This window comes from Podarcis cretensis, assembly GCF_951804945.1.
Source record: "Podarcis cretensis genome assembly, chromosome: 1".
NCBI lineage: Eukaryota > Metazoa > Chordata > Lepidosauria > Squamata > Lacertidae > Podarcis > Podarcis cretensis.
Genome location: NC_137170.1, coordinates 123,344,751 through 123,359,951, shown reverse-complemented (window position 1 = coordinate 123,359,951; position 15,201 = coordinate 123,344,751). Strand labels below are relative to the sequence as shown.

The following is a 15,201-nucleotide window of genomic DNA, read 5'->3' as shown; positions in this document are numbered from 1 at the left end:
TGGACAGATACTTTCTATGAAGAAGCCTTGAATTATTAGAGTAGATGTCCTAGCATCCCTTCTACTACGCCCGTATAGAAAAGACATAAAATTAATTTTAATGTGATCGCTTGAAATGTGAGAGTTAACACAGAGGCAAGACTGGAAGCATCATCATACGAAAGACACAGCTCACATTTGTCACCTGTACCTTTGGTGTACATACAAGTATGAGCTATACTTCTATTGAGCTATACTTGGGAAAACCAAGATTCTTCAAAGCACCGTCAAGACATTCATTCCAATTCCAAGCAGATTGTCAAAGCCCAAGATGGCTTTGTGGGCTTCAGGAATCTGTTAAGAATTGGAATGAATGTCTTGACGGTGCTTTGAAGGATCTTGGTTTTCCCAGAACGTTCTGGGGTAAACCAGAATTGCACAGCATAGAATCTTGCATTGTCTGCTAAGATCTAATTTTGCATTCTTCAACCGAGTTTTCTTGGGGTGAAAATGGGTTTGATTTGCAATGAATGATCCCCCGCCTTTTTAGCCATGCCTGGAAGGCTTCAGACAGCCCAGCTCCCAAAATTGGGATTTTTCTAACATGAAATGCAGCCTCTTGAACACTGTGCTATAGTAGTTAAATTGGGCAAAGGCTGGTATTATCATGTGGTGTGCAATCCAGCCATCATTTAGCTCTTTTAAGTCTAATGGTTAAGGATGTGCTGATGGTCTCCCACTGAAGTCAATTATGCTTTAGAAAGTGCTTGGCTGCGGCTGAATGGTGCTACACACTTACTATTTCTGTTGCCTTCCAGCTTGAAGAAGGTGCGTATATAAGCAGAGGGCTGTCTTTGTTTCGGGGGTGAGCTCCCCACACTTCTTGGAACCCTGGAAAAACAACTGGAAGGAAATGGGGCTGATCCAGTATGCTTACCTATCTTAACGTGCCAACTTTCCCATATTCCAAACACTTGATGAGTGTGTTTTGGCACCAACAGTAAGGTCCACCAGGCCTTTCTTCCAAGGTCTTTCTCCCTAGCAAGTGTGCTTAGGATTTCAGACTTAAAATATGGACTACTGCAATGCGCTCTACGTGGGGCTACCTCTGAAGGTGACCCGGAAACTACAACTAATCCAGAATGCAGCAGCTAGACTGGTGACTGGGGGCGGCTGCCGAGACCACATAACACCGGTCTTGAAAGACCTACATTGGCTCCCAGTATGTTTCCGAGCACAATTCAAAGTGTTGGTGTTCACCTTTAAAGCCCTAAACAGCCTTGGCCCAGTATACCTGAAGGAGCGTCTCCACCCCCATCGTTCTGCCCGGACGCTGAGGTCCAGCGCCGTGGGCCTTCTGGCAGTTCCCTCATTGCGAGATGCAAAGCTACAGGGAACCAGGCAGAGGGCCTTCTTGGTAGTGGCACCCACCCTGTGGAACACCCTGCCATCAGATGTCAAAGCGATAAACAACTACCTGACATTCAGAAGACATCTTAAGGCAGCCCTTTTCAGGGAAGTTTTTAATGTGTGACATTTTAGTGTATTTTTGGTCTCTGTGGAAGCCGCCCAGAGTGGCTGGGGAAACCCAGCCAGGTGGGCGGGGTACAAATAATAAATTATTATTATTAAATTATTATAAAAGATACCAACATTGAGAGATATTGTGAATGTTCTCTTAGGTTTCTCTAGGCCACACTGGAGGCAAGAAAAAACACTTCTGCTTCAGTATGACACCTAAGTTTCTTATCAAACATGAATGCTTACAGTTAATTGCCAGCCTTTTTATTCTCTACCACAGCAGCAATTTTTTTTTTTTTTTTGCATTATTAATAGACAAACTTTCATTGTGCAAATCTGTTACGGACAGAGCAGTAATATTTACCCTAATTATCTGAAAAGTATTAGCAGAGACATTACTGTTTTTGTTGCTGCCCCAGTGCAGGCACTAAAGTCAAGCTTTCTTTCCCGACAAGTTGCTGAGGAGCGCGGAGACATCGACAATTCTCGGCCTCGAAACTTGAATGAGGTCCGATGTCGTGGCGTGTGGAAAGGGAATGTGGCCGGATACTGGGACGCGGGGCTTTTCCGGTGTTTTGAACCTTCCCATTAGGTGAGTCGCCGTGGGCACCAAGAAGAGGGAATCCTTTGGACGACACTTTGTTTTGTATATCTTGACGCCACTAGTCTGTGACTTGTCTGCAAAATGAAAACATTGCTTTCTTATGCACCAGAGGAGTCGACTCCTAGAATATTTGAGCGAGTTACACTTTCCCCCTTCCCGGTGTTAGGATTTTTATCCATTTGTGCTGCTCCAGCAGTAGCACTATGTTTTGTGTGTGTGTGTGTGTGTGTGTGTGTTACTATAAACACATAATTTTCTTAGCAAACAATATAACATATATTGGTCTTCACACTAAAGACCCGACCTCCCGTCTATTCCATATTTCGATTTCATAATACTTATTGCCAATACACACTTTTATCATAATTAAACTTATTCTTAATATATCTAATTTCGTATATCTACCTTGCAACTATTACTGAAGTTCCTCGAATGCTGCAACAGAATTTAAACTAGTATATTTATTTTTCAGATATTCTTTGAAAACCTCCCATTTTGAAACAAATTCCTGTTTTGATTTATTCTTTATTTTTTCTGATAGACCATCTAATTTGGCATGTTCTGTTAGCTTTTGGATCCAACCTTGTATAGAGGGGATTTCATTACTCTTCCATTTTACTGCGATCAGAACTCTTGCTGCCGCCGTCGCATATAAAAAGATACCCTTCCTCTTTTGCGGAATATCCAAATCAGTTATTCCCAGGAGGTAGGCCTCTGGTTTTTTATTGAAAGAGATCTTTAGCATTTTTTGCAGTTCTGCATGGATACTCTCCCAGAATACCTGTATTTTCCTACATATCCACCACATATGGTAGAAAGTTCCTGAGTTTTGTGTATATCATGTGAGTGTCTGAGAGAGCGTGAGACAGGAAGTCTCAGTACTGTTGAAGTACTGTTGGAAGTTAGTTTCATTTCTGTTTGTGATGCTGTTCTGTACTGGTGCTGAGGGAGCACAGACATGCTGATGAAGTCTCTGTATATAGACTGTAAAATAAAGTAGTTTAGAGCTACTGATTGACTCTTTCTTCTGCTATGATATGCCAGAAGACGAGTGTGCTCCTCTCAGGAGGGAAGGGTCACTTATCACCAGTCTCTCTGGACTGAGGGAAATTTATAGCCAGGGAGGACCACTGGAGAGACACCAGTTGGCGGCCTTCCCGGGTGTTTTTCCAACACCCGGTTGATGGCCATTGCCACTCAAATGGTGTGTGTGCCCCCCTCTTGTGGTCAATTTTGTGGGGCGCAGGGCTTACCTGGGACCCTCCAATATTTTATTCAAGTTGGCACCCTTGTTATATGCTGGCAAGTATAATAATAATAATAATAATAATAATAATAATAATAATAATACCACCTTTATTGTCAATGTACAACCTGGGTACCTCCCCCACCCAAACACTCAATCTCATTGCACTCTCTGTGCTTATCGCACAAAACACCAACCCCAAAAGTCAGTTGCACTATATTATTTTCCGTTCAGCAGCCTAACGGTCCACGGAACAGAGGGATTCTTAAGCTTATGTAAGTAAAGCGTTTGTTTGTCTTTCCCCCTCTGAACAGTTGGCACCCTTGCCATACAAAAACTGCCCCTCACTTGCAAAAAAAAACACAACTGCTTTGCTTTAGACCAAACTTGGGTCTCCAGCTCTTTTCGGACTACAATTCCCATCATCCCTGGCTGCTGGTCTTGCTAGCTAGGGATTATGGGAGTTGTAGTCCTTCACCCCCAATACAGCTGGAAACCCAGGTTTGGGAAACACTACTTTAGACACACTGTTTGGATTGAGATGCAGGCCAGGCATACTGCACCCAGTTCTTTAATGGCTTTTTGCATCTGCCTCGATTTGGTAGAACTTGTGTTTCTAAATAAAAAACAAAGAAAATCTGGCACACCTGAAGTCTGCCCACCCCTGGTCTACATGCACGTAACGTGTCTGTCCCCTTCACGTGATGTCTAAAGATCAAGGGCCCCCCAGAACAACAGCTTGTGAAGTGTGAGGGATTGCCACTGGAGGACAGAATGGGCCCCTCAGTTCTCTGGATTCTGTCCAGATATAATCAAACATTTATTTTATGTACCGGTATTTGATGAGCTAATAGATATCAGCAGCCCCCCACCACACTTACAGTGAGATGTAACATGTTCGGCTTCTCCTGCACTTTGCTCTTTATGGGTAATTCAGAATTTCCTTCATTTGTCATAATACTGTATATTATATAGCTGACCTAAAAGGGCAGAGCTGTCTAGCCAATGGAAGTTATTTCTGAATAAATTACCTCGTATGTGTACGGGAACTGCAGGTGGCCCTCCGTTTATCTCCAAACTGAAAATTAAAAAGGCAAAATGTTAGTAGTAGTCTTGACATATAATGACAAGCAGTGAGGACAACAAAGGATCTGTGCTCCAATTAAGCAATAAGCATTTAAACAGTTAAATGCGGAAGGTTGTACCTCAGCTCTGATTTCCAAACAGCTGGGATGGCAGAAACTTTGCTTACTTAAATGAGTTTCTTGCTGGGGAATGTATTAAGGATCTAGACCAGGGTTTCCCAAACTTGAAGCTCCAGCTGTTTTTGGATTACAACTCCCATCATCCCTGGCCACTGGTCCTGCTAGCTAGGGATGATGGGAGTTGTAGTCCAACAACATATGGAGGGCCACAGGTTCCTCACCCCTAATCTAGGCACCGTTCCTTAACCTCAGGAGAAAAAGAAGAAATCTTATACATGGCTTCTTATCTAACAGCCATTTCCTATTTATATCATGATATGTAATTGTAGCGCTAGACTGTAATCGCCTTTCACACAAACTAGAATACGCTGTTGTGTTTATGATTTTTTCTGTGTTTGTACTGGGAAATTAAAAGATGCTTTTGTTTTACAGCGCATAGCTCCCCCCCCCCCCACTATTTCTGGAAAACACAAAATGTTTGTTCTTCTACAGATTTTCACAAAACTTCACCATCGAGGGTGTCCAACGAGATAAAAATAAAGCTAAAACATCCAAATATTGCTGATATATACCTCTCAGTTAGAGAACTTTGTGAAGGAAATAACCCTTCACACAAAAAAAAAATTCTTTGGGAACAAGTCTCTATACAACTAAATATAAAATTCCCTGAAGGTTTTGGAGATTACCAAAAATATTTATTTATTAATTTATAAGCTGCACTGTCATTAAAAAACAACAACAGTAAGGTGGAATATAAAAACAAACTCAACAAGGGTCCATAAAACATACTTAAGAGCATCAATACAAATCAAATGGATTTAAAAGAAAATTGCAACTACTCATGAGAAATCAAGAAGCAGGTTGTGTTCTGCCTGTCCTGCTCTGCAAAGAGACCATGGGGACCAAGGCTCCTTAGTCCTGTGTCCATGCCTGAACCAAGATTGAAATGGATCCCAATAATCTGTGTCATTCAATAATGCTTGCAGCTGCTCCACCAAAACTCTCTCCACCACTGTCCCCCAAAAGGGGGTATTTGTGGAATCAATATTACCCTGAAGTCAACTGATATTTTGATCGCTATTTGCATGGGGTACTGAATAGAAATCAGTAAGATTTTCAGTACGTGAAAAGCGAGGGACTCAAAACCTTAAAAAACAAACAAACCATAAGATAATTGAAAGGTTGCTAATTGTTACCTGAGAGCTGGAAGCCCAACTCTTTTTTGCCTCTTAAATTCTCTCACAAAGTCTGAATTTATTCTTGCATCCTTGCTAAGGTTTAGTATTAGCCTCTTGAACAACTTGGGCTTATTCCTACATTGTACTAGCAAATGGCGATATGCAGTTCGGTTGAATGTTAAATATCCCAGAGCACATGCCATAGATGTACGAACCTGAAAAAAGAACCTCACTTTCAGAAACTCATCTAAATAAAAACACAGAGAAAGAAAGAAAAATTAAAATGGAGAGTTCTCTCTCAAAAGTAGAACTTGTCACGCCACAGAAAGTTTATAATTCGGCAGAATATTTGAACTATTTGATATGTAGATGTATAATTTGGAATATTTAATGAGATTTGATTGGATTATTAAATTAGAAAATCTAACAATTTTTAATTTTTTTTTTAAGTGGTGGATCCTCCCAGCTCTCACCTGGGAGATTTCCTTTCTGCTTCCAGACTCCCACCGTCTCACCTGGGAGATCTTCACTTCCCTGCCCATGTGGGAACAGGATACTGGACTAGATAGGCCTTTGGCCTGATCCAGTGTCAGGAACTGGTAGGCCTCGGATGACAGTGTGGGCAGAGGAAAGAGGCCAGGGGATTGACCCAGGAGAGGGGCCAGAGATTTATGGGGTTTGGCACTGCCTACAAGGCAGGAGCCTGAGCAGGTGTGTGTGTGTAAGAGGAATGGTCAAAGGAAGAGGCTGCTCAAGTAATGAACATGCCAGTCGAATCCCTGCCACCCCCTGCCCCGCTGTCTTCTAGGCCTGAGAGGCTTGAAAGAGGAAAGAGCAGTGATGGCTTCCACGTAAGAGAAGCCTCAGGTTGCATGGGTGCACCCCATCAGATGAGCGTACATAACCTGGAGGGTGTGTGGTCCCACTATTGCTACAAATTCTCTGCAGAACACAGACCCAGGAACAGCTGCCTAGAAGCACGTGTGTGTTTGTATCTAGGGCGTTATGGAAATTGCTGTTAGTGCATGTTTTCCCAATAAAGAATTAACTGTCAGACTTGGCTGGGGATGCCTAGGACATCCAACAGGGTTCTTCTTAAGAAAGGTGAGACCTTGGGTGGGGAAAATGCTATAAGTAAGTCAGAAATTAAATTGTAATAACTAAAGACAAAACAAAGCGCTATGTAAAAATAGCATAGAAATTCTCTTGCTCATCTGGTGTTGCATGTTTATAATGCATTCAAAACGTTTTTTTTTTTTTTTTTTTACTAATGTAGCTGAGTCCCTTGTAGGTTTCTAGCTACCCTTGGTAAATTATTATATTCAGTCAATTAAAGTGATGGGAATTCAGACCTTCCAGATGCCTGTTTACTGCGTCAAAAGACTTGCACGCCACACCCTGGAATGTGTGATCCATGCTGGATCTGGTCTGTTCTTGTATTCTCTACCATGGTGTCTGGGAGGCCCACCTTCAATAGTACCTGTTTTCTACTTAAAGTGGTGATGGGAGGTGATATAGGTTAAAAAAAGCTGGGGCTAAAATGCAGCCTTGCTTAACCTCCTTGGTGGCTGGTACAGGGCCTATGAGTTGGCCATTTCAGGAGGATCTTACATACAACACAGTATCTTTATATAGGCCATTAATCAAAAATAATAATCTTTTATCTATACTGGATGTATTCAATTTGGTCTAGAGTTTTACTCGTGAAATTGAATCAAAGGCAGCCTTCAAATCAATGAAGGCTGCATATAAGACCCCACAGGTTTTCTTGGCGTATTTGTCAATAAGATGTGCTAAGACAAAACAGTGATCTATGGTAGATCTGCCTCAGGGTCCATCCAACTGAGGGAGGCGATATATTTTAAATGAACAATTAATTATTGAACAGTTCCTGCTGCAGTGATATTTTAATTACAATTTATGGTTGTTGTATTTATACCAGCGTTTTCACCAATTTTCCAGGAAAAGACGGCAATACAACCAGCTTGTCGAGTCCATGATCTCCCCTGGATCTCTCTTTTCTTAAAAAACCGTGTTACAAAAGAGATGGTCTTTAATTGAGCAATCTGAATGTGACTGTTGCTATTTTGGAGTGATATTCAGTCTGGAAGCACCCTGAGAGCATATATACAAAAAAAAAAAAAAAACCCTCCACCTTTTCCCATTAATTATTTCTTGTTTTTATGAAATTAGTGCAGAGTGGCTAAATAATGGCTTTAAAAGTTGGGTTTCCCCCACCATCACTGCCACCTGTCTAATGTACGCATATTGGCGAAATATGACTTCCAATGTGCATTACTGAAAAACCAATACTGTATATGGCATTCATTTTGGATTAATAATCTCAGGGTAAAAGGAGGTGGTTATATTTTGATACTATTAAAGGGTCCACATTGCTTATTTTCATGCTGTTTTATATTTCACCAGTTTAGCTGCATTAGAAAGTTAGACTGAATGGATCAAATGGGGGGGGGGGGACGGGACTGCAAAAATAAAATAGCTGTACCTCTTCTTCCTTTGCGTATAAATGATAACAAAGACGCTGGACAGTTCCTAAGCATGTAATTGCTTCTGGAATACCTGCTCTTGTGTGAGCCAAACTAGCCAATAGCTTCCCTATAGAGAAATAGATAACTGAGATTAGATGTTACTACTAAATTGAGCTAAAATTATACAAAAAAGCTTTTTGGTACAATTAAATTCAGCAGGCAGGTGTCCATTTCTGAAACATTTCAAGAACCCCAGTACAATTTCTATAGCCACACTTTTCAGTATTCTTTTTATTGCACTCTTGGAACATATTGACACTTATGGCTTTAAGTAAAATGTGTGCTCCAATGTGCAATTACCGTATTTTTTGCTCCATAAGACACACTTTTCTCCTCCTAAAAAGTAAGGGGAAATGTCTGTGTGTCTTATGAATCAAATGTGTGGTCCCTGGAGCCGAATTGCCCAGGGGCGAAAAGCAGATTGTGCTTTTCTTTTTAGAAAGAGGGAAGGGGGTGTCGAAATGAAGCTGCTGAGCAGCTGATCGACAAGCGATTGGAGGGAGATAAGGAACTCTAGCGATAAAGGAGGCTGCCTGGGAGGGGGGAGGTAAGAACACATGGATCCTCAGGATTTTTGCATTGGGCCACCCCAAACTCACCATCAAATCACATATCATGTCTGTGGCCACAGCATGAACCACAAAAATCATACATCCACTGATTTATTCAGAATATTTTTCCCCCTTGTTTTCCTCCTCTAAAAACTAGGTGCGTCTTATGGTCAGGTGCATCTTATGGAGCGAAAAATATGATAATTTAAATGAAGCCAGAACCTTTGCTGTATCGTTGGCTGGGGCGACCAAGTCAGATAGGTGGCATAGCAATAATAATAATAATAATAATAATAATAATAATAGTCTTGACAGAATAAACACCTGCCTCTAGAGAGTAATAGAAACCAAGACAAGGCATATCAACAATCACATCCTACTTTTTTACGATTTTGCACTATTCCAGTGTTGTATAATCATGCTGCCTTGAAAAACAGTGCTTTTCTTTGCATCATTACTTGCCTATTAACACAAGAGTCGCTGTCTTTTCCGAACATAGCAGGTCGACCAAAATAGAAACTCCTTTTGCAGACAGACTGACTTTATCCTTATCAACTATAATTCTGGCTAGTATAACTATCTGAAACGAAAGAAACATTTTTACACAATGCATTAATATATTAATCAGGCCTCACACATTTTTTCCCCATTTCTCTGCATTTCCTGCTTCCAGCAAAAACTGTTATTCTTTTTTTGTCCCAGTACAAAGCAAGCATATTTTAATGAGAATGTAGTTTATGGCTACACAATCATAGGAATGGAAGAGAATATGTTTGTGTTACCTGCGGATGGAGACAAAGCACAAAAGCTCAGCCCTCACACTTCTGAGTTTGCAGAAGCATTTATTAGTCTATGATGCAAACATATGCAGACATACATGGGAGAATGTACACTAGAAATTAAAACATGCGTACACATTTTGCAAGTAAAAACACGACACCTTTTTCCATATTTCAACCCAATTCTTTAAAAAAATTTCCTTTTTGCAATTTTCCTATATTCTTTATATTTTACAAAGATATGCTATTGTGTTTATTTATGTACATATGCCCTTGTTAGTGTATATAGGTTTCTCTGCAGACTAAAAATATGAAACTGCAACCGATGAAGTAACAATAGCAGAAGTATTTGAAGTGGGCACAGATTGAGACATTGGGCACAACTTTTAAAATGTTGAGATCACAGGTTCCCAAGCAATGCCTTGAACCTCTCAGGCAAAAATGACTCTTCACAATAGATGAATGGTTGAAGGAACAATTGGACAGGCTACGTTGACACAAGTCATTGATAACAGAAAAAGCAAAAATAGCCATGGTGGCCTTTAAGAAAAAATCCAAAATCCACATTACATATAGCTTTCTTAGGCCAATGAAGAGGTCACAAAATAGTCTGCAAGTTTTCAAGCTCTCCAGAACCCTTCACCAGGCTAGATGGTAAACAGAGTAGGATTCAGGAGGGGAAAGTTGACTCATATAGAAACTATGGAGTCTTTATTTAATTGTGACAATCTTGAAATGTGGGAGGAGGTAGCAGGTAGTCTAATGAGGCTCTTTTGGGTACTACACAGGTGTCAGGTTGTACCTAGGACACCTGAAAACTTCTCAAAGGTATTCAAAATGATAGATATATCGTTTTTTCCAGAGATTTGAGAAACGGAATCTATACTAGAAAACTAACATAAGAAGAACCCTTGTAGATCAGGAAAATGGTCCATCTCTCTTCCAGGACCCTATTCTCACAGTGGCAAACCAGATGTTTATGGAACACCCACAAGGATCAGAAGCTGCTGCCGAAAGGGAGAAGATGAAACTCTCCTTCTCCAATGTAGTAGACTGAGCAGAGTCCTTTGTATTTGAGCAAGAAGACAGAGGCATAGCATTCAAACAGTCCTTTATGGAAAACTCTATTTTCAAAAATGGCACACGCGTGCTTATGCATTCTGGGTGAACTATGAGCGTGATCTCTGGTTTTGTACCTGAAAGGCAGCCATTGCTCTGTCTGTCTCTACTTCCGATTCCAGGAAAGGTTCAAATATAGACACAGATATTGGTCCACTTTCTAAAATCAGTAACTGCTGGCTGGGATTATTATATGCAAAAAGGGCGATAGCATTTCCTGCTCGCAAACAGATATCCTTAAAACAATCAGAGAAAGAAGTAAATTGTATTGACCATGAAATATAAAGTACATAAAATACACACACACACACACACACACACACACACACACACACACAACCATGGGTGGTATTCAGCTACCAAGTCCTGTCAGTGTAAGAATTTCTGCTTGTGCAGTGGGAGACATACAAACACACACACACACACACACACACACTCAAGCAAGCACCCCACACCCTACCCAGATCTGCTCCAGAGGATTGGGGGAACCTTTAGGACAGATTTAGGGGGTGCACTTTCCATGTGGTATTATTAAATTCCAGAGGGTGGAATTACGCAACAGCAGCTGCCAGAATATTGACTGCAAAAAACTGGAAGGGGGAGAAAATCCCATCACTATTAGAATGGCAAAACAAACTCTGTGAGTTTGTAGAAATGGCAAAATTGAGAATAATTAGGGAGTGGTATGGAGTGAAGGAATACATGAAAAAATATGGTTCCGGAATTGAAATATTAATAGAGAATGTGTAAAACGTTCAGGGGTAAGCAAGAAGAATCAATTGAATACTTATTAAATTATAACAACACAACAAGATGGAAGAAGTAAAATATTGAGATCACACATGGGTGAAGGGGAATGGGGGGTATATGGGAACCTATAATATCATTTATAATATAATTTGTTAATTGCGTTGTATTTACATAGAGCAAAGGGAAGCCTAGAGCAATTAGATATCTTTTAATTTAGGTAATCTATGTAATAGGCTTATGTTAGAAAATGAATATGGATTTTGAATTTGATGTTTGTAATTTTTTTTGGTTTTGAAATAAAAAATAAAATAAAATAAAATAAATTCCAGAGGGCGGCTGGGTAAATTTGTTGCAGTATGAAGAATGGAATCTTGCGCACCCTTAAAAGCCGACACATTTATTGCGGCATAAGGTTTCACTTGTTTGTTTTTCGGTGGCTCTTCAGGCAATCCTGTACCTGTGTTTACACATCAGGGAAGGGACAGTGGTGACAAACATGGTAGCTCTGGCCCCATTCCCCATTCAGGACTTGGAAGGCAATCTTCTGAAATGAGGAGGCTATCTGCATGTTGCAGAACTATTAATTTCCAGCAATCTTGGAAAGGGGAGAAGCTCTGGAGCCGCTTGCCGCTTCGCAGGTAAGATTCACCTTCTGTTGTGTGGGCAGGACGGTCCCTCCCCTTACCTGGCCAATCCCCTGGCAACGCCTCCCCAGGTGGGATTGGGCGATTGGCTGAGGTAGGCGGAGACCTTCAGGTATCCAGCCTGGGGAGGATGAAGCTACCAGGAGTCGCACTGGGATCCGGGGGGTTGCGTGCGACAACGCAAAAGGCGCCTCCATTTAATGTGGGGAGTGGCCATTGCAGAACTATAAATTTCCAGCATTCCTGAATAGACAGGGAAAATCCATGAGCACAGAAGGTTGCCCACTTCTTAAGTTTGCTCTCACGGAGGGCAATTTGACTAGTGCTGGCGGGGGGTGCGGTGGGCGGAGCTAGCTCTCTTGTCCCCAGTGCTCCCACTCGTGTTAATACCAATGCAGCACACCTGAATATGGCTAGAGTGTGTCAGTGTTGTCTGTAGCTAGTTTGATAGAGAGAAGGAAGAGGTGACATGAGGCCATGAAATTCCATGCTCACTAAGAAACAATGGATCAGGATGAATGTACAGTGGTACCTCGGGTTAAGAACTTAATTCGTTCTGGAGGTCTGTTCTTAACCTGAAACTGTTCTTAACCTGAAGCACCACTTTAGCTAATGGGGCCTCCCGCTGCCGCTGCCACGCAATTTCAGTTCTCATCCTGAAGCAAAGTTCTTAACCTGAGGTAATATTTCTGGGTTAGCGGATTCTGCAACCTGAAGCATATGTAACCTGAAGCGTATGTAACCCGAGGTATCATCATCATCATCATCATCAACAACAACAACAACCTCATTATTAAAATTTGTATACCGCCCTGTACCCGCAGGTCTCAGGGTGGTTGCAACATAAAATCACAGTACAAAAACACAAAATACACAATCATCAACAACAATAACCCCCCCCCCATAACACCCCCCTCCACACACACTCACATTTTAAAAGGGCACTGGATGTCAGTCAGCCAAAGGCATGGTCAAAGAGGAATGTTTTTGCCTGGTGCTTAAAAGGTGTATAATGAAGCTGCCAGGCGAGATTTAAGTGAGATTGGAATAATAATGGCACATGCTCAGAGTTGTGGTTTTTAAAATCATTTGTGGCTCAAGTGTATCAGGAATGTAGATGCAGTTGCAAAGCATGGGTGGGGGTTAATTGTTAATTGTGCACTTCATAACTGAACTAAGACACACACACAATCATGTAATGCCTCTGTTCCCCACACTGTTAAGCCCAGGGTCTAGGACAGGGTTTCTCAAAACTTGTGTCTCCAGCAGTTTTTGGACTACAACTACCATCATCCATAGCTAGCAGGAAAAGTGGTCAGGGATGAAGGGATTTGTAGTCCAAAAGCAGCTGGAGACCCAAGTTTGGATCTAAAATTTACCTAGCTGCATCACGTTTGGCCGGTGCATATATTCATTGGCCCTCCAGCTTGTGGTGTAGTTCTAAGGTGGTTCTGTGCAATTAACAAGTAACTGCCAACTGTTCTCATGCTGTGCTGCAAAACAGCCTGATTTGATCCATATGTGAGCTCGGCGGTCCCCTTTAATCTCTTGTATGTGTACACTGGCTCTTCCATTCTAATGGCGGGAGCAGATCTGTACATGGAAAGGAGTATTTGCTCACAGCTTTGGGGAAAGGATCCATTCCTGTAATCAGGCACTGACATTAATTGAAAGAAAGAAAGAATGTCAGTGCCTTATTACAGCATGAAGCGTATTTACTCTTTTCTCTTAAATGGGCACTATAATATCCTCCAGTAAAGCCAGTACCTTCTCTGGTGCGTAAAGGAGCCCAAGAACGTCAGAATAACTAAAGCCTTCCTTCTCTCGCAACACACTCTGCAGGTTATCGTTCTTTAGAACAATGCAAGCCAAAGAATATGCAACTTCAACCTAAACAATCAGTTAAATGGAAAAGCAAAAGTAAAAAAAGAGAGTTTGAGAGTTTGGATTTGATATCCTGCTTTATCACTACCCTAGGGAGTCTCAAAGCGGCTAACATTCTCCTTTCCCTTCCTCCCCCACAACAAACACTCTGTGAGGTGAGTGGGGCTGAGAGACTTCAGAGAAGTGTGACTAGCCCAAGGTCACCCAGCAGCTGATCCCTTATTGGCTGCTGATCCCTTATTTTTGAGGCTGCTGGTCCGTTATTTTCAAATCTGTAAGTTGACAGCTATGGCTCAGGGGCAGACCTTGGTAATATGCTGCCCTGTGCAAGGCCATTCACCAGCTTAAGCTGGGCTTTAGAAAAGAGGCACAAGGTTATGGCATGGTCCTAGGGCCCTCCTCCCACCTTTCCTAAGTCCGGTAAGTACTTGTCCAACTTTGGGAAGGAGGCAGGAAAAAGAAGAAGAGGAGGAGGAGGAGGAGGTGTTGTTTGGACTTGATACCCCACCTTTCACTCCCCTTAAGGAATAACTCCCCAAAGCGGCTAACAATCTCCTTTCCATTCCTTCCCCACAACAAACACTCTGTGAGGTGAGTGAGGCTGAGAGACTTCAGAGAAGTGTGACTAGCCCAAGGTCGCCCAGCAGCTGCATGTGGAGGAGCGGGGAAGCGAACCCGGTTCACCAGATTACGAGTCCACTGCTCTTAACCACTACACCCCCCAGTTTTATGTAACAGATCATATCCTATCCTATTCACATCAAAGTTCAGAATGGGATTCAGACATATACACTGCATATAAATAACATTTTTACTGATTTAATAGGTGATCTTGAACACATTGGTTAAATTCAATTATTTTTAGCCCAATACCAAATTTTCTGCCCCATTCCAAATGTCTTTCAGAGCTTGCTGACTGTCCCTCAGTCCCCAATGAACAATCCCTTTAAGTAACATGTAGCTGCAGTACAAGGACATTTACACCATAACAATCTCGTCCAGATTTGTTATAATATGTGCACTTAATATATAACAAACTGGACTCTTTCTGTACCTCACAGCACAACAGTTCCACACTGCTTAATGGAGATTTTTGTCTTGCCCTGAGCTTTCCAGATATATTTACTGATAAACATAGTTCTCCTTCCTCTAATTGTATCCTCACAAAAAACCCTGTGCGATAGGCTAGATT

The 15,201-nt window shown here is 41.6% G+C and overlaps 1 protein-coding gene and 1 long non-coding RNA gene across 5 annotated transcripts in view; one reads left to right on the top strand and one right to left on the bottom strand.

Annotated features, from left to right (window-relative positions):
- Positions 1-1,748: 1,748 nt before the first annotated feature.
- ANKAR (ankyrin and armadillo repeat containing) overlaps positions 1,749-15,201 on the bottom strand; it is a 52,621-nt gene continuing 39,168 nt past the window's right edge. For all 4 annotated transcript variants that reach the window (XM_079975864.1, XM_079975861.1, XM_079975863.1 and 1 more), the window contains 7 exons: positions 13,893-14,015; positions 10,809-10,967; positions 9,296-9,413; positions 8,240-8,349; positions 5,752-5,948; positions 4,382-4,428; positions 1,749-2,178 (listed from right to left, as the gene is read on the bottom strand). In XM_079975864.1, coding sequence (XP_079831990.1) covers positions 1,934-2,178; positions 4,382-4,428; positions 5,752-5,948; positions 8,240-8,349; positions 9,296-9,413; positions 10,809-10,967; positions 13,893-14,015 — 999 coding nt within the window. In that variant the 3' untranslated portion in view covers positions 1,749-1,933. The remainder of the gene's footprint in view (positions 2,179-4,381; positions 4,429-5,751; positions 5,949-8,239; positions 8,350-9,295; positions 9,414-10,808; positions 10,968-13,892; positions 14,016-15,201) is intronic.
- Positions 2,195-3,114, top strand: LOC307220894. The gene is made up of 2 exons (XR_013841142.1): positions 2,195-2,309; positions 2,932-3,114. It is a non-coding gene; the product is annotated as an uncharacterized lncRNA (long non-coding RNA).